Source organism: Electrophorus electricus, chromosome 6 (genome assembly GCF_041902795.1).
Source record: "Electrophorus electricus isolate QZ-2024a chromosome 6, ASM4190279v1, whole genome shotgun sequence".
Lineage (NCBI taxonomy): Eukaryota > Metazoa > Chordata > Actinopteri > Gymnotiformes > Gymnotidae > Electrophorus > Electrophorus electricus.
This window is the reverse complement of record NC_137502.1, coordinates 17,073,243-17,095,000: the sequence shown is the minus strand read 5'-3', so window position 1 is coordinate 17,095,000 and position 21,758 is coordinate 17,073,243. Positions and strand designations below refer to the sequence as shown.

Genomic DNA, 21,758 nt, shown 5'->3' with positions numbered 1-21,758 from the left:
GCTAATGGGGCTCTCTGCATGACATTCATTAGCTGTGAGTAATAAATGGCACCTTCCTCCATCTTGCAGCCCCATGGGACCGTTTGCCGCCAAAGAGAAGAGACACACTTGGAGCCAGGAGGGAAAAAAGGGGAAAGATGTTTGGGCCTTAGAAAATGGATGGGCAGGTGTTGTAGGAATGCTGAGTGTGAAAGAATGGAACACCACTTCAAAACGCCACTACTTCAAAGCAGTGGAACTTTTGAATTGCTTCCCTGCTATTAGCTGATGCAGTTGCTTGCTAATGAAGCCAGTTGTGCCCTTAAAGGAGCACGGTTACCTCTCACGCCGGTCATGTGAATTCCTAGTTAGAGAGTGTGTGGGGGGGCATGGCTACCTGTTGGTGGTAGTGACCGCAGGTCTTTGGGTAGGGAGGATGGCTCCGCCTCTAATGTGCAGGCCAAGCTTATCTGCTGGCAGATACATATCAACATGCACTTTGCGCTCCTTGATCCTCTCCCCCTGCAAGGCAACAAGCAATAATTCCATGAACACAATCCTCAGCCTCCATTCAGTCTACCCTGAGTGCAAGTTGTTTTCTTTAAATGAACCTTTGTCAACCTGACTGACTGAGATGCACCACAACAGCTCAGACACAAAAAGGCACAGGAATTCATTCTTTTATCTTTAAAGACCATCTTCACAGCATGTTATTAATGACTTTACTCTCCCCTCTTGTTCTCTGAGCCTGTTTCTTTTTTTTTTCTCTCTCTCTCTTTCTGTCCATTTCTCCATCTGCCTGTCTTCCCTTCTCTCTCCCTCTATTTCTCTCTCTCTCCCTCTATTTGTCTCTCCTATTTCTCAGAGCCCTTCCCCCTATTTCTCTGAAGGAGTCCATAAGTAATTCCAGATTTGATCTATCTCTCATTGCCATACAACTCCATACGGAGTGGCTCTTTTCACTACCCATCTATACGTCTACCCCTGCTGGGATCGCTTCTGACCCACAAGACATTCACTGTGGTTTTAACTGACAAGCCATTTCTCGGACACATACTCACACCCAAACACTCACACACATACACACACGCAAGCGCGGCCCTCCTAGACCTACCAAGAGGCACAACGTGGGGGGAAGCTTTAGTTCATCTTATCACCATATGTGATCAGTGGCTGTTAATCTGCTGGGGAAAGCACCAAGCACCCCGTGAAGAAGTTACTGTCTCAGAGATTGGCCCTGTCATTGGCTCGTAGTGTTAAAAATACGGCAGTGGTTTCCAGTCGAGATCCTAACTGGTTTGTAACTGGTCTGTGGATTTATGCGCTTCTAAATCTCCATCTCATTTAGAGTGTCACATTAAAAAGACAGCCTGAATCCCAGCCCTGCCCTATTTCAGGGAGAGTGCTTTACTAGGTCAAGATGAACGACTGAGTCATAAATGAGTTTAAAGAAAAGATCTTTTTTCAGCATCCTCAATCTAAGACCACTTTTAAAAGATAAAAGTTGATTTGTACAGAATTGAAGTGTGACATACAGAAAAATGCGTGTAATTCCCTATGGCTTATCCTGGTGTCTAATTCATTCTGAGCTAATATTAGTCACACAGTATGGAATCATATATGCTGAGGAACAACACAGAGCAGGAAGTAGCTGATTGAATGGAGAGAGTGAGAGAGAGAGACAGAGACAGAGAGAGAGTGAGAGTATGGAACAGGAAAGTCCGAAGGAGTGAGCAGATTCTTACCGTCTCATAGTTATACCATACAGCATCAGGAATATAGGCCTTCACTGTGTCTACACCCTGCAAAGGAAAGCAGGGAATGACAGAAACTGAGGATGGAAGCGTAAACAGATCGATGATGTACAAAAAGAACCACACATCTAGATCCAGTGTGTCAAGCCTAGCCCTGCCCCACTCATCCAAACCCCACCACCCTCCCCACACACACGGTATGCAAAACAAGCAATACTGAACATATACAAGTTCATGTATGAACGTGTCCCATATGCAGTTAAAAGTAATGAAGCGATTTGTATTGAAATTCTATTACCTGACATTGTTCAGAAAATCTGTTTGTTCATACTGGCAGCCAGAGATTGAGTGATAATGGAAGGACTAACACTGATGTAGTTTCTCCTCTCATGCTCCAGACAGATACAAGTACCAAACAAAAGACTTCCCATGCCAAAATATAATGATGCAATATGTCTTTTTTTTTTTTTTTATATTGAAAGCAAATTGCAACATACTCCATTTTAATTTTGGCAGATATCACAAAATGCCAAACATCTGCAAAGTGACTATTGGTTTAATCCTTTATATAATCTTCATTATGTAGGATTTAACATTTGGGATATATAATCTAGGATGTGTAAGGTATTTTCCAACCCCTGAATTTCTCCATTTTTACTCTGTCTCAGGTCCAGCCACACCTGAACCAAGCGAGAAAAGAATACTACAAGAATATTAAAAACTTTGGGACTATTGAATACTGAAAACTTCAGGAACACAGAACTACCCGTACAATGTAGCTGGCAGGTGGGACAAAGTGGAAATAATCATTGACAAGTGCACTGGCTGACACAGATATAAAACCTCAGCACAGGTCTCCATGATGGAGAAGCTCTGTGGAGATGAGTTGCCGTGGAAATAAGCTGCCACTTTAAACCAGAGCAACGGTGAGGGAGGAAAAAAAGCCAAACAGCAGGAGAAAGAAGCCAGTCACACCATCCAAACACCACAACGTTAGAAACCAAGGTTCAGCTGGGCTGCTCCGGATCTGCCAGTCAGACAGTGGAGATCATTAGAGGTACACTTGGGTAACTCAGTCATGAGTCAAAACGCCTGTTTAACACTTGGCCTCCTGAGTTCAGAAAAAAGCACTGGAATTTCAGTAATGGGTCACTGGGGGATGGGGATGCATATGGATTTTTCTGAGAGGAACTGTTAGAATCGGCTATCATTCTGCTTGACACAGGCCCCCTGGGACTGGGATAAACTCAGCACTGCCCTCATCTACTCCCACTCTTACTCGAAACCACTCTCAGACTTGTTCAATGCCTCTTGTGAGAACTTTCTCAAGCATCCGATATGAATGGGAATATTTATATCACACACACACACACACATGTATTTGTAACATGTGAGAGGCCATGATAAATTGGCAATTAATCATCCATTTTAACATGACCGCCATCTATCTCTAGCTCTAATTTCTTTGTAATGAGGTCAGGACTCTCATTAGAGAGAGAAGGAAGAATGGAGGAAAATGAAGAGAAAAAGAATCACCATCCTTCTCTAGTGTGTCCCAGTGGAGGTCACCATCACTGCCCCTGAGGGAGCAGAGAGTAGCTAAATAGCAAGGGCATGTTTATGTGTGTGTGAGAGAGACTGAGAGGAAAGAGCGACAGAGAGATAAGGGGGGCAAGAGGTGTGCGTGTGTGTGTGTGTGTGTGTGTGTGTGTGTGTGTGTGTGTGTGTGTGTGTGTGTGAGAGAGAGAGAGAGAGAGAGAGAGAGAGAGAGAGTGTGTGTTTTACATACTGCATCTAGCACAGGTGTGATGAGCAGATGGGCTCCCCACAGGAACTGACGGTCCACTGTCCAGGTTGCATTATCAGAGTAGAATCTGAGCAGTAGAAACAAAATGCGGATCTGCACAGGGCTGGAGAGTAACCCAGTCCATTCACTTCACTACTGTATGTAAAGACCTGCTCTAAATAGTTTACAATGAACTACACTAAATGTGTTTGCTTTGTTACTTTAGTTTTGGATGAGTTGAATGAGTCATTGGCATTTGAAGCCAGAGGCTCACTTACTCGTGCATAACGGGTCGCACCACGGTGTCTCCACTGACGTGGGCTTTGTAGAAGAGTGTGTAGAGATATGGCAGCAGGGTGTAGCGTATCTCCAGGTAGTGCTTTGAGGTTTTCACTACCGTAGAGTTAACTCCAAAGGCAGCTGGGTCCTGGGCCTACAGCAAGTTGAGGGGGGGTTGGAGGGGCAGAGTGGGGGAAGGGATTGGGGAGCAATGGAGAAAATCAGGGACAGAGAGCAGACAGGGTCAGACAGGGGTCAGACAGTGGAGCAGAAAATGTGTCGAAGAAAACAATTAATGGGATATAAAGAGGTCGGGGGCAAAAATAGCATAACAATTGTAAACTCCACCACAACTGACAACACTACCACCTATAAATCAGTAAAAAAAAAAAAAATGGATCCTGTGATTTCACTAGTTTTGTCCATGGATTCCTGGAGAGACAATGTATAGCCTCAAACCTTCTTTTTTCTTTTACCTAGGCCAGTCAGGATGTTATTATTAACTACTGAGGCTGTTCAGTTGGTGGCATCATAAAAAGAGAGGGCAAAAAAAAAACAAGGAACCACGGCAGTGGTCAAGGCTTTTAGGATCCTTTACTGTGGAATGGAGGCAAAACAGATTAAGCCAAAAACAGCTTTGTGTGGATGGAACACGCTGGGCCTTAGTGTGTGAATGCCACTGATGTGATCAGTGCCATGGAAGCCTTCAGTCTGCTGAAAATGGATTAGTTGCTCACTAAAAGGTCAGGTCTTTTTCATCTAATTTCACCATGAAAATCAGTTTCCATTCATCCTCATTTGCCCTCTTAAATACACAAGGCCATATCACATTTGTCCAAAGCTTCAGTTGTCTCCCTCATGCTAATCAAACAATTATGTTGGAAGGAAATAAACCATGAAAAAACAGTGTTTGAAGAGGAGGACACACATCATGTCATCACGTTTTCTTCTGAGATGAAGGCTGAAGTAATAACCCACATTGAGGTGCCACAAATCACAACAGTGGTACTCATAGGTTCTGAATACCAAACACTGAACACAGAACACCACAGTTGTTACAGGAAACAGATGTATAATGGAAAAGGAAAATGTAGCATAGCATTTGTTTGTAGCGTTACTCTGGACATGATAGATGTTTCAGTGCCATTGCGATTGCGCCATTGGTGGCATGTAAAGGGGAGGCCATACCTTGTAGCCCTGGGCGTTGTGGTTTCGGCTGAATGGATAGAAGGCGCCAACCTGCATCCAGCGACTGCACAACTCCTCAGTCGTGTTATCAAAGAAACCACAAATATCTGCACCAATCTGCCGAAGAAACAATGACCCTTTCTCACTGAAGAATTGCAATATGTTCAAGTAGTTTAAAAACAAAACAAAACAAAAATTATCACTAAAAACTTTTTCTATTAATGGAGGTGACAAAGGTTGAGGGTCAAGTCCATTCCTCACCCAAAAGGATTAGCACAATAATAGTTATTAGTAGCACTAATAACAGCACTACACTGAACTGTTAACATTACCCACCCAATAATTCATCTGTTTGACATGGCTGCCAGGTTGGACACTCCCTGGTAATTCGTTTGATGCTGCTTATGAAGAAGCCATTCGATTTCTATTTCCATCACGGCAGGGCTCAGCTGGAGCCCTTAGCTAGCCTCTTGCCTCTTTCTAAAACCTCTCCATATTTCACAGCAGGCCCATAGATAACACATTATGAAGACAAAAGCAACAGACGATCGATTTGGCCGGGGCTGAGGGGAAGTGAGTTAGCATAGTTTTTTTGTTTAAAGCCAGGCACTTAGCAGACCGCTCAATGACAAAGGATCAATTCAAACATCCTTTTTTGTCGTTGTGGATCAGGAGAGTCAGTGGACCTGCAGAAGCTAGACGAAAGGTGTCGAACACCGGGTCTCTCCGGGCCCTCCTTGTGCTCTTTGCAGCCGACGCCGAGCTGAGACTCGCTGTTACTTCGGCCTGCCCCCCTCCCCCCCAACCAAGACCCACTTCTGGCTCACCAGAAGCTAACCGTTATTTGTGCTCTGAGCATTACGAGAGGATCCCACGCTTACATAAGGGACACCGAAGAGGTTGAACTCCAGCATGCCTGTGATGGAAAACTTGATGTCATTCCAGTTGGCAGCGTTGTCACCCAGCCAGTGTCCTGAGTACTTGCCCACACCGGGGAAGGAAGAGCGGGTGAGGATGAATGAACGGTTGCCACCAAAAACTTGCCTGACCGCCCTGCAGGTAAACAAGTCAACATTTCCACAAAAAACAAGTCAACAATGCCACAAAACGGAGTGCTTTAGTGAACAGTGACAGAACAGCCAGGCATAGAGGCAGCAGGGGAACAGTTTTAAAAGTTGCACCAAAGAGAAAGAAATGAAGCAAAAATAGATCACTGAGCAAAATGAGTGCTGCTTAAAAGGGTGAGAAATGGGCGAGAAATGGATGAGTGTGTCACAGTCCATTCCTGCAAGTCCTGAAGGGTCCCAGCTGGCCAGCACGAGCCCAAAGAGAGGCATGCTCTCCACCGAGCCCCTGTGACTGAGCTCCCAGCTCAGCAGAGTGTTACGAGCCACCTGTGTGGTGTACACAGGAGTATGCTGACAGCACTCATGCATACTGGATTTCTCTCATAACTCTCATGAGTTATACCATCATTCCCTGTTGTTTTTGTCTATATCAATTATATGATGTTGCAATATTAATTTCATACAAATAGCATTGTGAATATGTATTGTAGTACTGTCATTTACATGTTTTTCTGCATCTTATTCTACACCTAGGTTATTTACTGACCTACTTGCTGTTATTCACAGGAACAACTGTTGCTGTTATCTCTGCATCCAACCAATTTACTACTTTTGCAGCTATTATTTGGAGTTTTCACAGTACTAAAGGTAAAGTACACTTCATTCTATCTCCAGCAAACCAACCCAAAACTAAAGTATCTAAAATTGTCAGAGAAGGGCTTACTTGTCTGTCGCCAGGACCATGGAGTAGCCATAGAGACTGTGTACATCATAGTGATTGCCCCAGGCCTGTTTAGCATCCATACATAAGGTCTTACTGTACAGTACTTTATCAAGGATGTCTTTAGAGAGAGAAAGAGAGAGAGAGAGAATGCTGACAAATGGACTGACAAATTTGACCAATCAAACTGACATGCATAGATGTCCATTGGGTAACCCAGGAGTGTCAAACATGGGTCCTGCAGAGTTTACTGTTTTCCCTGCTCTAGCACATTCAAATCAAGTAAAGAATGGAAGAATAACTATAGAGTACTCTACACAGGATGCAATTGTGACACTCCTATCATAATGTATGCACAGCCACATTGGACTTACTTGGAGTGAATGGGGGATAGTTGAGCGTATTGTCAGCACATCCTTTGTTGGAGCCTCTTACAAAACTGGCCACCTCGTTCATGTCCTTATAAATGAACAACAATTAGTTCTGCTTTGTAACCCTCTCTGTGGTAATTGTTAGGACATAAAACCACAAACTTTATAGAGACATTTATGAGGCTATTGATTTCAGTGAACATCATCAGCTGTTCCATAAGGTTATGAGCATGTACACAAACATACATATACACACTACTTTCTTTCTCTCTCTCTCTCTCTCTCTCTCTCTCTCTCTCTCTCTCTCTCTCTCTCTCACACACACACACACACACATACACACACACATATTATTATATTACAGTTGTAAGTGTATACACACAAAAATCACTAATGTTGAATGATCACCTATTGTGGTCACCTTCATTTGGTACTACTTGGACTTGAATTCTTTTGTAGTTCATTCAACACAGCGATTTTACTGTGGGTTTTAAACTAATGTAATCAGTATCTCAGTTTTTGATAACCTCCAAATTATTTAGCCACATCCCCTTTTCATGCCCATGCCTTGTATCTAAGCATTTTTGCAAGTATATGTTTGAAATCTCTCCCTTCAAACATATACTTGCCTGAACAGTCACAAACTTTTACATTTTTCCCCCCTTCAGAACTGCTATTGTAATGATAGTTATCAATATATAAAGACACTTTAGTCAAAGCATTCTTAAAAATGCTTTGGAATTTACACCAGCTTTAATGGAGTGCAACTCATGCCTAACGTATGCAAGGTAAGTAACGTAAGGCTCTAGGTACCTTATATTAAGACCTAGTGTCTTTATAGTGGAAAATGAATGGCCAATAAAACCTGCAAAGGGTGATAGATAGGATAGATCCAGTAACCCAGAACACAGATTCCTCATTCAGATTCCCTCTTTGGACTTTTGGTTACTTACAATCCAGATTGCATCGTGCTTCACTTCTTTATGGAACATGCTGATTTCATCAATCCACCAGTCAATGCATGCCTGGTTGGTGTAGTCAGGGAACACAGTTTCTCCAGGCCAGACCTGCCCACAAGGCAAGACACAAAATCTATCACAGACATGCAGAGGAACTTCCAGTCCTTGTTAATCTTTAATACAAATGGCAATCCTCATTCCTGTCCACTCTTTCCATTGTTCTCTCTCTCTCTCTGTCATTCTCCTCTTACACCTCTTTGTTCACTTGTCTTCTACAAGACCCGGTTGAGCTCTTTTCTATTCATATCCAGTCGAGCATGCAGTGCAAACGGTGCATTAACACTAAGCATGCATCTGAATGCCCTTGATTTTCCATGTCCAAATCACTTCCATATCAGAACACAAAAATGCCGGCCTTGTTGCTTCTGCCGTTTTAGTTGGGTTTTTTTTCAAGCTTTGGTATTTTTGCACCGGTTACTTTCCACTTGCTCGACACACATTCCCTCCTTCCTTCCGCAATCACTCTGAGAAGCAAAGTGCTGTAAGATTACATTTTAATGCGAAATCAATGCATGTGTTGACCACCAGAAAAACAAACAAAAAAAAACAAACTAAAAAAAACAAAACAATGGACTCTCTGTATGGTCAGGCAAATGATCACAGCTGCTATGTTTTATAGTGCTGAGAGAGCTATAGAGTCTGTGTCAGGAATATAACTGGAACACCTTATTGGTCATTACACATGTGGCTGGCATGTGCACGAGCTGTCATAAAACAGGTGCACTTCACATAAGTCCTTATCAGCTGCCAAAATGACCGTCTGAGAGTTAATGTCCTTCAGTTAATCGATTAGTATTTGAGCAACAAACACAACTTCAGTGATCGCATCCCACTATTTATAGCCATCAAGTTTACGTTTTATGGAAAATAACATTTTAAAATCAAGGGGAATTCCCCATGGTGCTACTTGATGAGCATTCAGAAGTGGTGCCAGATGAACAGTTTGCACTCCTCGTTAGATGGTTTTCAGATCATTCGTTATCGGCCTGCATGTTTAGAACTCTAAGCCGGAGTGGTCATCTTGACTGCTGTTTACCTCTCCCACTAGTGGGGTCTTGCCATCCGATTCAGTGATCCAGGCCTTCATTCGGTTTCCCCGGTCATAGGGCCCATATGGGCCGCTAATTAACTTTTTGGTGGATATGGCAGGATCCTGGCAAAAAGAAAGCACATTAGCAGCTCCAATACGAACATGGTTTCCTCTCTCTCACTAGCCATTCATCAAGCCAGCCAGCACAGGTGTGAGAGGATTTTCTTTCTTTCTTATTTTTTTTTTTCTTTTTCGTCTAATAGCCTCTCTCCACAGACATAGCAAAAAGTTAATGGGCCAACTAAAACAGCAACAGCAACTAAAAACAGAGTGACTCACCAATATCGGAATGTATTTCTGTCCATGCTCATGCATATAGTCAGCAAACTGTGGCAGATCCTTGAAATTCATCATATCATACGTGAAGTCCTTTTTGTTCTCCATGTAGTCTATATCAGTGTACTGGACGTCCTGGAACAGGCGGCACAGGAGAACAAATGAGAGAGCGTCTGTCCTCTTTATCTCCTTCCCTGGCATTAGTGTCCCGTGGGCCTCAGCCTTGATGCATAGCGCGGTCATAGCTTGCTGTTTATACTGGTGCTCAAGCGCATGCACGCTGCTGTCTGCCTTTGATTACGCTGGCACTATCCCCCCCCCACCAGAAAGCCTCAGCAGATGGTGAGATGCTCCTGCCAGTTCTTTGTAAATGCTAATCAGATGGAGACACATTAGCCCGGCTTGCTAATGCCCTCTTTGTTTAAATCACATCATGCACTGTCCTTCAGCGCATCTTACAGCAATTACGTGGGAAGCATTAGGTGTGTTGGACCCCGCGTGTGACGTGGCTGCATTTTTTAACACATTTTTTGAGCGCAAGGCACTAAGGGAATTTGAGAAGCAACTCCTGTTTGGATGTTAGGAGGAATTTCCTGGAAGGGGGCTTGGGCCAAGCTTGCTGGCACTTACATAAGGCAGACCGATTGCACGATTGCGCTCCACTGTTTTCTTTACTTCCTCCAGGCTGCCATAGTCCCATCGAGAGAGCTGGAAGCCCAGGGACCAGTACGGGGGGATAGTTGGTCTGCCAACCAGCTGGAGACACAGACACAATGCACACAACATGATATAAACACACAAGACATCAGCTCCAACTGTTTAGAGTTACACAAAAATCTAGAACTGTGAAGGTTATGTCCAGCTGAATGTTCCTTATTGCTAAATAGAATGCAATGCTCATATCTTGATAATTGAATAGAAATATTAAGAATGTATCGTGCATCTCTGGTACTATAGACACTTTACCACTGTGTACAGTGATTATTACTGATTAAAAATCTATAAAATGCTATACAGCATAGACCACCAAGAACAGAATTTGTCACTTGATTAGTTTTTCATTCCTCAGGAGAACAACATGACCTCAAACTGCTTTACTAAGCTCCTGTGACATTGTTACAAACAGCTGATTTTTTTTTTCAACAGACCTAACAGGACAAAAGACATCGGGTAGAAGACCATACCAAATGAGTTTAAATCAGGTTTTAGTTCTTAAGAGAGGGTGACAGTACATCTTGTACACTTTACATTCATGTGTGGGTTGTAATCTACCACTGCTGGTACCAACATTGTGCTAAAAAGACTGACTTCACTCACTCTGCCAAAGCCTTAGATCCTTCTTTCATGGAAAAATGTGAATAATTTATCAACTGGGTACATTTTATATTAGCTTTCAATAAATTAAGAAATAAAAGCTTAGTATTTGATTTGTGTAGGCGACTGTATGCTGAGAGGAGTAGCCAGCTGCCACGGTCTGCGCTGTATCTGACCATGGTGAACTCCTGTACGATAGCTTCAGGTGTGTCTCCAAGCATGATGTAGAAGTCCAGCACCCCTCCGATGGTCCTGTAGGTCACTGCCGGTGCTGGCTGGAGAGTTACATCTGCAAAAACATGCATCGATGAATACATTACATCGGTCTTTTCTCACCTACTTACAGATACATCCCCCACCACAAACTGAATAAGTTCAAGGTTGCCGCTAGTGGCAAGGGGCATGATGCCATTAAAAGCCAAATACAAAAGCACATCCACTCATGAATGTCAAGGCTTGTGTCTACACAGGCTACCTGTGTCAAATGGAATCACAGATGTGGCAGGGAAACACGTGCTATGAATTCCTGTGCTTCGTGCTCGATAAGCCTCGATGGCCTTTCGACTTCCTTATTCAATTTTTCTCCTGTGGTTGAGTGATTATTGCTGTGTATGTCCTGGGCTTTCTAAAGCGATTACAGTGCATTAGTGTGCTCGGATTCGCTTACCCATGGCGTTGCTGTTCATTAAGAAAACGCCAAAGGATTTTCCACTCTCATCCTCCAAGCATGTGAAGTAGGGGTAGTGACCATATAGGTTGTGAGTACCCTGAGGAGAGGGACAAGAAACACATGAAGCCTGAGAACAAAACCTCAAACTCATTGTCATGTTGTTGGTTTTTTTTAGAGAGTTTTACTTTGTGCTGGAGCTTACCACCTTCAAAAAACATGACCTCAGCTTAGAAGCATGGCGTCAACGGCTGTGTCTCACAGCTTGGAAAGGCGTCTGGGGCTAAGCATGTTTACCTATGGGTTGTCGTTTGGGTATTACTTAGTATGCTTCTTTGCCTGGCTGTTTGTCTGTCCGTCTGTGTGCATAACTGTTTTTCTGGCTATGTACGTGTTTCCCCACTTACGCCGTTGGGAAAAGCATCTCTTGTAAAGATAGGCCACGTCTTCCAGTCGACACTATGACGGAAACTCTGGTGCACATGCTCCCCAAGCCCATAGATATTGTCCGAGGCGAGCTTAGCAGAAAGCTGCAGATACTGATCAGCAAATACTAGGGGACCCATGCTAGTGTCAAACCTGAGAACGAGAGAGGGAGGGTAAAAGAGTGGAGAGACATAAGGGTGAGCTGGTGAGCTTCTGCCATGACTGATAAGAAAAAAAAAACAAACTTTGCATTCCCTATAGACAGAATACCCTATATCTTTGCCTTTGAAGCAACAAACTTCAATTTCTCTGGTGCTATCTGGAAACAGGTTTGATCTGGAAAGCTAAAAATAAATTAACAACTTGTTACGTTGTGACATTTATTAATTATTGCTGATACATTTCACAATGTCACAGTGAGTGGTCCAATAACCATTAGCAGTCATTACAATTATAATACTTCATGAGCCTAGGCAGTTCCCCACTATTACTCTTCATGGAGCGGTGTGTAAGTTCAAAAAGTAAAAAACCTTGCTATTATTTTATATCACGCAATTGGTTTCATTAATTTATTCTATCTGGAGTCTAAGTAGCAAATCCAAGTGGTTGGAACAAAAAACCTGATGAAGAATTTTACTTTCTGAACCTTGACTGTCCACCTTTGTCCTGCTGGGCAAAGGTGCAGTTCCCTTTGCATGCAGTTCTGTCATGTCACAAACCACATGACAGATCCGTATGAAGTGGAGGAACTGAAGACAAGAGCCAGATCTGAGATTCCAAGGTTGTGTTCTCATTACATAACCACGGCAAACTACTTTCCATACGTTCACAAGTAAGGCACCAGCCAGCCCCACTAAATATTGCAGCTATGGATCGTGTGCAAAGGGCACATTAATAAGACCTAATTGTGTCGCCTGGTTCTGGAAGCACTGACTCCCCTAATGGCGGCACGTCTGGGTGAGTATGAGTGACACGCCTATAATCACTCTGTCTCTCCCTGGCACTGACTGACAGCCAGTAGCCCAAACAAACGAAGCCATTCTTACAAAATAATGCATAGCAATGAGCTCAGCGCATAAACCAAGAGCCCACATGAGGATGAAATACAGTATGACATTAATGTCAGCTAAGTACTGTTATTATTATTTCTTCTCTTGACATAGAGAAGTCATAAGCAGTGATTCACAGTGATTTGGGAGTGATCTCAACACTTGATGTGTGCTCTCAAGCACGGGAAATGAGGAGTGGAAAGGGGGAAACGGCCTGTCTGCTAGCGAGAGGTGCGCTGTGGTGAGAACAGACTACATCCACACAAGTGGCACATTCTACACTCCCTAGGAGAGCTTGAGGACCTCATCTACAATGGTAGAAGTTTTATTTGAATGGATGGATAAGTAAACATACAAACAAATAAACTAAAAAAGTAATAAACTATTAATGGATAAAAAGGTTACCCTAAAAAAGTTACAGTGGATATATTTTTAACTACTCTTTCTGGGACACATTTCATTCCTGTCATACCTGGAATATGACTTAAAGGAAGACTTTACAGGAGAGGACAAGTGAGGCTGGGGGAAGCACTTACAGGACTTTTTTGGTTGATGCCCTTCGAATCCTGACCCCAAACGGATTGTCAAGCAGTTCCAGCTCATAGTTCAGGGGTCCAGTTGGGGAGCTGGACTGGGATTGCACATGCTCATGAGGAACTTCAAACCTGGTCTGTTTTGCATCAGTGATCTGGAGGATGAAAGCGAACGAATCTTTTTATCGTGAAGTTAAAAGTTCTATTTCAAGTGACCATGTTGTTAATGTTAGCCAGAGCTCTGCTATTACCCATGGTGACCTTTGTTTCCTGTGGAGTTACCTTTTACAGTTGTATAACCTAATAGCTTAACACAAAGCTTCTTTAGCTACTTGTGGTGAGACTGACAGTAATGACAATGTAAGCATTAAACTGAAAGCACCTAAGCTAAAATAGAATGGCTACCCATTGACCCAGGAGCTGAGATGCTGTCAAGCATTACATTAGCTAACTATAGAAGCATTACACTAGCTAACTTGTTTTCTGAGAAGAAAGTAACAATTTGTATGTCTCATATTACATTTTATACTCCACCACTGCCCTACCACTGTGTACCCTATATATCCTATTTTGTTGTTATATTTTGTGTGTGTGTGTGTGTGTGTGTGTGTGTGTGTGTGTGTGTGTGTGTGTGTGTGTGTGTGTGTGTGTTTGAGGGGAAGGGGCACATGGACAGGTTTGATAAACATACCTTGAATCTGAGGCGGTTTTCTGTCTGCATTTCAGCTGTGAAAGACAGCTCCAGAATGTCGGCCCCAAACATAGATGGGGCTTCCTTTCTCTCCAACCAGGCCTCCAGTCCTGCAAAATATTTAAGTGTGTTTTAAACTTCTTCTATCCATATCTTCACATAGAAATAAGCCCAGGTAAGCCGGTACTTCATATTTCATATAACCAGTGTATGTGATTTGATTCAATGATTTAGGCCCAGGAACCACCAGCTAATCTATTTAATCCATGAAGTGTGAAATGGTATGTAGCTAGCACTCTGTAAAGCACACTGGGGGAAAAGTAAGGACTGGACTCACGCGTGCTACTGGGCTGGCTTTTCCTGACCACAGTGTAGCCATGGTTACTGGAGAAGAAGCACCAGGGCACATTCGACAGGCCCAGAGGGCTCCAGCAGCAGCCTCTCTCAAAGCACCTCTCCTGGAGGACCCGGGAAGAGCAGTTAGTAAAGGCCCAGTGGCCAGACACCAATTATATGGCAAAAGCCCAATCCTCCTGTAACACCTATACCATTTACATTTGCAGCATTTTGCAGATGCCTTGCCTGTAATGACTTACAAAAGTGCTTTGCACTCTCTGTCAAAAACATATTCTCATGCTGACATAAATAGGTTAGTGTCAAGAATACTAGCAGGCTAAAGCCCTAGATAGAGCAGGACCTTTTAAAGGACAGTAAAGCGTTTTTGGGGTTTTTTTGGAATATTGTTTTAGTGCATATTTACTAGGTTCCCAGTCACCCAATGAAGAAGTGAGTCTTCAGTCATCATTTGAAGACAACCAGTGTTTACAGTATTGAACAACCTCTTGAAGTGTTCATTTGTGTCTAGCAGGACTCAACTACTGTAGGTGTTAAACAATGAGAGAATTTTCTATGCATGTCTATTGGTCTTGATACCAGATGCCTTGAGTTTTTCGAGCAAGGATACAAGTGTGGTTACGAGAAAGATTGATTTTGGAAATTAACATTGAGGTATTTGATTGGGTGCAATGCTAGCCACCACTTGTCTGTCAGCAGAGAGTTCTGTCAAAGGTTTACTACCCAGATGAATCCTTGTGTTAACTAAATGGCTCTGTCTTTAGCACTCTCACCCTTATAATACCTTTCATAATGACAAGTTGAAATAAATTGTATTGGATATTATGCACGGATTCACGTCCAACTTAGATTCATTCAAGAAACTAATTTGAAGTGATTCAGAGCTTTTGTTTAATGTTTCTGATCTGCAGACTTTGAAATTACTGTCACCATTAGGGCTGGTTCCACTGTGGTAATATTACAACCAACTAGCTGTGCCCTTGGGTGCCATTTGTCAAATGAGGATGAATCTCATTAAATCCCACTCCATATATGGAAGTGAAGAAATAAATGGCAGATGTCCCTAAATAAAGATGATGGTTAGTTGAATCCAAGCTATATTTTACCACATGGAATTCAATATAAAGCCCAACCTAAATAAGGATTCCATTTATTATCCATATTAAATATCCACATTTAGTAGGAAGACCAAATGTGGAAATAATTACATGTTGCACGATTCCCTGCTGAACCTTGTTAACCATATACCCTAAGTTTGAAATGATTGGTAACTGTATACCCTAAGTTTGGAATTGTTACTATAGCAACAATAACAAAAATATCACCAACAACAATAATAATATCATAATAATACATAAATGCTAATAAAAATAACAAAAATAATTTTTCAAGAATTTTGTAATGCACAATATTTTTGTAAATGCTTGAAAATGTACTTATTGAAACAAATCAATAATTTCAAACTCAATTATTCATTTCACTGTTAGTGTAGATGTAGGCAATGGTTCAAAATCAGGCTCTGTTACATCATGTACAGACTGCTAATGATATCTAGTTTGGAGTTTACCTCGGATGCACCTGCCTCCGGAAAACAATCCACTCTTTCTGCCAGCAAAATGTTTGGACACTCTGGAGTGACTACTGTTGGGAGTACAACATCCTCTGACTCTGTGAATCATGAGACAGAGTGTCAATATGCAATATCTAACTAAAGCAACTGTAATAACTGAAGCTGTTGTGAATCGCTCATTGCTTTGTGGTCTACTGCATAGGGGTCAGCACAATCCTCCAGAGTGTTTGATAGCAAATGTAGCACTTTGATAGTTTAGTCATGACATTCGGGAATAAACATCACAGTGGTAATTTAGTATGAAAATGATGCAACACGTGGGCCAGGTAAACTTAAATAGCTGGATTTTGTTAGTTAGAAATAAACAAAGGTAAGCAAAATAAAAATGATGATGAATGAATGAATTCATTCATTCATTAATGAACCAACCAGTAGCCTATATCCACATGGATTGAAGTGGATAACAGCATAAATCTGCATTTATTAATGAGAAAAAACACATCAAAACATTCTGCAAAATTGTCCAACATATATGTTTTTTCTTTAGAAGGAGTAGCCATCTCCCTGTAGTGAGACCTTTCCATATATGAGTCATTTAGGTAAAGTAATACTTGTCTTGCACCATTTTTATTATTCGGCACAACCCCCCCCCCCCCCCCCCCCCAAAAAAAAAGAAAAAAAAGTTATTAAACAAAATATGCAAATCCACGTGGCCTTAAACAACTCTGTGGATTGCTTCATGAATTATGTATTGCTGTCTGTCCAGGTTAATCCAAGGTTGTTTACAGCTGTGGAATAACTCCCCTCCCAATCATCAAGGCCACAATTTCGAAGGTTTAAATCTATCAAGCTTGACCAATATCAGGGCTTCAAATTATGATTGAGGGTGACAGCTGTCATAATAACTGTATCTGTCTGGGTACTTGGACAAGTGTTCTTGTGTCTATGTAAGTCCCTGGGCTATATGTATGCATAAGAACCATAATGCTCTCGGGTGTCCCACTTCATTTAGTGTCCTTCATGACAGATAGACTCAACATATTTTTCATGCCTTTAAAGAACATCAAAAACCCAAATATATGACCCCTCTTTGAGGAGATGGCCTTATTTGTTGTTTTGTTGTCCAAGAAAGACGATTGTTTTTGGTCTATTGGGTTGCTAAATCATATGAGTTTCATGAATGTTTTTAAGGAAAAAAACGAAGAATAAAGAAAAGACAAAATGGAAACTTGAGCTTTATTAGAACATCTAAATTGTTCTAAGGTGAGGAGGCACTTAATACTCACGCTCTCCTGTGGCCAGAACAGCTATCAGTGCAACAGCAACCACTAGCACCATGATAAACATCACCATCAGGGTGATCTCTAATCCAGAGAATTTCCTCTTCCCCATCTAACACAGATGCAGTCACACACATGTCAGCAGAACATGCAGAACACTTAAATACTATATGCATAAAATCTGTTAGACCATTCGGCTGTGAGCGCTAATTACTCTCTGGTGCAAAATAAGTGTACATAGACGCTTGTAACACCTATTTCCAATGACAATAAACAGTGGCAAATCATGCAAAAAACTAAAATATTGTCTACCCCCCCCCCCCCCCCCCCATTGTTGGAAGCTGGTTTGATGGAACCCATTCAGATGTGTGTATGTGTAACAATATTACCTCCAGTCAATTTCACTCTAAATTCTCAATCATCCTTTAAGTGCACTAGAGAATAAAGAGGATGCTATCTGTTTTTTCTGTCTCTCCTTTCTTTCCCACTCACGTTTTATGTCAAATAGGAGTTTTACATATTTTTAAATAGTATATACAGAGGAACTCTGCTGCACTTGACAAGAACAAATCCTTTGCTAAACTAAAACTAAATCTAATAGCAGATTATCAGTCTTTTAATTCACTTCACAAGAGTCAAATTTGAGGCCAAAAGTAGCAAACTTTTATTTTAGAGAAAATGCATCAGATTATATTTTCCTTTTTTTCATAGGTGTAGAGACATTTCATAGATACAGGCACATCTCCTGTTACAGTAATATCATTTGCATGGCATCTGTTTGAAAACCACTTCTACACTGAAAAAAAATAAATCAGGTTTTATACTAGTCCTACCTTTGCTGATCGCTCTGTCGTTCTTGCAAAATTCTAGATGAGATCACAGCAACCCAGCTGAGAAGGAACAAAGTTCCCCCAGAGAGTTCCTCTTGATCTAATGTTGCTCTTTTATCCAGAACCTTCTGATAAGTAAGGACTGATGTAATGATATTGTGTGTGGGCGTATATATGTGTGTGTGTGTGTGTGTGTGTGTGTGTGTGTGTGTGTGTGTGTGTGTGTGTGTGTGTGTGTGTGTGTGTGTGTGTATTCTGCTTGTGGGAGTGGCAGTGTGTGAATGTTAAGCAATTTCCCATGAGAGTTTGAGTGTTGTGAAAGTTCAGGAGAGCTACTTTTTAGAGAGAAAGAGAGAGAGTGAGAGAGAAAAAAACTTTTCTGTTTTTACACTTGAACAATTTCTTTGTGTACTACTGGCAGATATACGCACAGATAATATATTAACCAGATGGAACTCACCTTGTAAGACATGTAAATATTTCTTGCTGTAATATCTCTTGTCATGCCAAATATTTAAAGGGTGATTAAGACTCGGTATGTGTTGCAAGCATTCATCTTCCTGTTATATTATTTCACAATGACTGTACAGCTATAATTGAAGTGAACATCAGTGGTAATTTTCACAAAATGTAGCCAATTTCTGGTTGAATCCTTTTCTGAATCAGGAAGTGCTTTTCTGAATTGTTTTGCTCTACATTCATGTTGAAATAAGTGATTTTCTCAAAAAAAATGTTGTTGAATCTAATGAGAACTCTTCAGTAAAATGCTTCAAAAGAATGATTACAATATATTGGTTTCAAGAGACAGCCAGCAGAAGCTGGGGTTTTCTCTGTGATGTATTATAACATAGCTTAGAGACAGAGGTCTTTGCAGAGCAGTAAGTAATTTTTAATGAAGTAATTACACATGCCATTTACAACACTTTTATAGTAGTTATTAAAATGGGCTGCTTTATGATCAGAGAATTGACCTCTGACCCAAGTAGAATGAGTGTGTGTGTGTGTGTGTGTGTGTGTGTGTGTGTGTGTATTTTGGAGCGTTATGAAGGAGATTGAAGTGACTGAATTTTTTTTTAGAAGACCAAAGAGTTTTCCTGTGTAGTTTAAAAAAACAACTGTTACACCTTCCCATCAATTGTTTAGACACTTTAGAGGGTATCTTACCTTGTTCCAGTTAAATGCAGATAACTCTTGTCGGTATTAGTTTAGTGTATTAGCAAATGTTGCAGAAAATACATGTGGCTAAACTCTAAAGTCCCGTTACATCTGTTTACATTCAACATCCTCTTTGTAGTCAATGTCTAAAATGAAACACAATCCACTTTCTACATTTCTGTTACACATACCTATGCTTCTGTTACTGGAGTAGACTCTGAAGCTGAAGATGGACATTTGCTTAACTTTGCTTATTTCTAAATTGCTGCACACTGATGTTACAAGTACAGATACAGTTAATCTCAGTCAGACACAATAGCAAGGTGAAGTGGGGAGGTCCTGTTTGTTAGTGAAATCAATGAGTAGCATTACTATACTTTATGATAGCCATTGGATAGCTAAACATCCATTCCCATTAATATCTGCTAGTTATTAATCAGAATTAAATATTCCCACTAATATTTAAATATTTCAAACACAAATAATCACAGTACAAATCGGTCATTGGTGGCTGCCATGCCTTGCGTGCACCCAGGCCTTGTGTTACTGTGACCATGATTCGTGATTCGTGATTCGTGAGTGGCCATCTTGTTTCTCAAGTTAACAGTTCGCGCCACAATTCACCAGCACTGCAATTCTACCACAGCAGGCTTTTCATTCCTGCAGTTTCATCTATGCCTAGATTGCTTTGAGCAGACTGAGCGTAATGGAGACAGTTATCATTGACAGAGAACTAGCACATGGCAAAAGAATCAATAAGGCTTGAATAGCCTGGGCTTGGATAGCCTTAAGCAGAGATAGGTGTTGGGGACATGCAGGAACAGAATTGAGTCCAACTTTAGTGGAACTGGCTCTAGAATAGAAGTTAAATGTTGGGGGATGGGTACTGAAATTTCACCAGTCAGTTCAAAGAAGCATGTTGTAGAAGAAATGAAGGGAGAATGCACAGAGCAATGCAATGCTTTTTAATGTTTCCCCATTAAGGTCCTGTACTGTAGCCTCAATCTGTCTTCTTCGTACACACAAATGCACCTCCAACACTCAGTTATTTCCACTGTATGGTCACAGATTGCCAGCACAGAAACATTCACTGCATATTTGTGTGAACTGTCAGCATTTAGTAGTGTGGCAAAGGCCATAAATAATTTATTAATTTTCAATGAACAACTCTTGCATCTGTTGTGTTTTCAGTCCAGTTCAGTTCAGTTTTCTTTTAACATTGGTTAAAAAGATTGACATCATCACAATAGACATCATCACAAAACCACTTTAAGTAAAGAAATTACAGGCATAATTAATGGATTTTTTGAAAGTCTTAATTTTCATCCTTGCTTTCTATTTGGTATCACAATAGTTTTTTAAACCCATTGTGTCTGTATTAGATAACTCCAACTTACCTTTTCACCTTAGGCCAATTAATAATTTAAGTGATTAAAAAAACATACAAACTGTATCTTATTTTATGAGACAGTTCTCAGAGGTCATGTGGCATTATTTAGATATCTTTTTTTTTCACTTAAAAATAGTTTATCTTTATGATTGCCATATCAGAGTAGGAAAACACTGTCTGCGTGTTTGTGTGCATGTGAAAAACACAGAGATTGTAGTGACAGAGCAAAAATAAAAGAAACTGGATAAACAAGAATTGAACTTTAATAAAGATAATATTGTAAGCTGGAAGCAGAGAGGCCAGAAGACACCACAGTTCAAGGCTGTGTAGTGTTCAAAGGCTAGCAGAATGAATGAATGATGACTAAATTGATGGAGAAGCAAGATAGCTATCAGTTAACCACACAATTGAGCTGATATGATGCTTTCTATCACTTCTACACTGGACACAAAGCTTTTTCTTATCACTGAGAGTCAGTTTTACAACGTTGCTCTAGGAGAACAGAATGAAAAAGAGTCATAATGAAGTGTTCTATGTGTATTTTGTATTGACTATTTTGTTCTTATTTGTAACTTGATATTTATTCAGTCTTAGTGATTTTAGGTGGTTGGAAATGGTTGTACTGGGCTGTGGTGTGAAACACCAGCAGTTACTGTCAGAAAGCTCACTAAATTTACTGGCTTCAGTTCTGAACAGGAATTCTCTGACAGGTAATTATCTCTTGCTATAGTTTCACAATAGAGGTAAATCTAAATCCTACACGCATACACGCATACACGTGTACACACACACACACATACACACACACACACACACACACACACACACTCACACACACTCTCTTTCTTTCTGCCTTACACATCAAGGAAGTAAAAAAAAAAACTATTTCTTGATATTCTGCACTAAAATATCACATCACCAGCTAGGCTTGACAAAAAATATAATGGTGAGAAATCACTAGTCAGATGG

At 41.1% G+C, this 21,758-nt stretch overlaps 1 protein-coding gene across 3 annotated transcripts in view; it reads right to left on the bottom strand.

The window, feature by feature from the left end:
• The window catches only part of si (sucrase-isomaltase), a 37,630-nt gene extending 19,261 nt beyond the window's left edge, over positions 1-18,369 (bottom strand). For all 3 annotated transcript variants that reach the window (XM_035525361.1, XM_081715853.1, XM_035525362.2), the window contains exons 1-21: positions 18,248-18,369; positions 17,421-17,526; positions 16,132-16,232; positions 14,548-14,668; positions 14,211-14,320; positions 13,523-13,674; positions 11,919-12,090; positions 11,512-11,611; positions 11,021-11,133; positions 10,161-10,286; positions 9,534-9,665; positions 9,201-9,317; positions 8,099-8,212; positions 7,149-7,233; positions 6,778-6,895; positions 5,868-6,039; positions 4,987-5,103; positions 3,798-3,952; positions 3,523-3,607; positions 1,725-1,781; positions 377-501 (exon numbers count right to left, since the gene is read on the bottom strand). In XM_035525361.1, the coding sequence (XP_035381254.1) occupies positions 377-501; positions 1,725-1,781; positions 3,523-3,607; positions 3,798-3,952; positions 4,987-5,103; positions 5,868-6,039; positions 6,778-6,895; positions 7,149-7,233; positions 8,099-8,212; positions 9,201-9,317; positions 9,534-9,665; positions 10,161-10,286; positions 11,021-11,133; positions 11,512-11,611; positions 11,919-12,090; positions 13,523-13,674; positions 14,211-14,320; positions 14,548-14,668; positions 16,132-16,232; positions 17,421-17,526 (2,378 nt within the window). In that variant the 5' untranslated portion in view covers positions 18,248-18,369. The remainder of the gene's footprint in view (positions 1-376; positions 502-1,724; positions 1,782-3,522; positions 3,608-3,797; positions 3,953-4,986; positions 5,104-5,867; positions 6,040-6,777; positions 6,896-7,148; positions 7,234-8,098; positions 8,213-9,200; positions 9,318-9,533; positions 9,666-10,160; positions 10,287-11,020; positions 11,134-11,511; positions 11,612-11,918; positions 12,091-13,522; positions 13,675-14,210; positions 14,321-14,547; positions 14,669-16,131; positions 16,233-17,420; positions 17,527-18,247) is intronic.
• Positions 18,370-21,758: the final 3,389 nt, after the last annotated feature.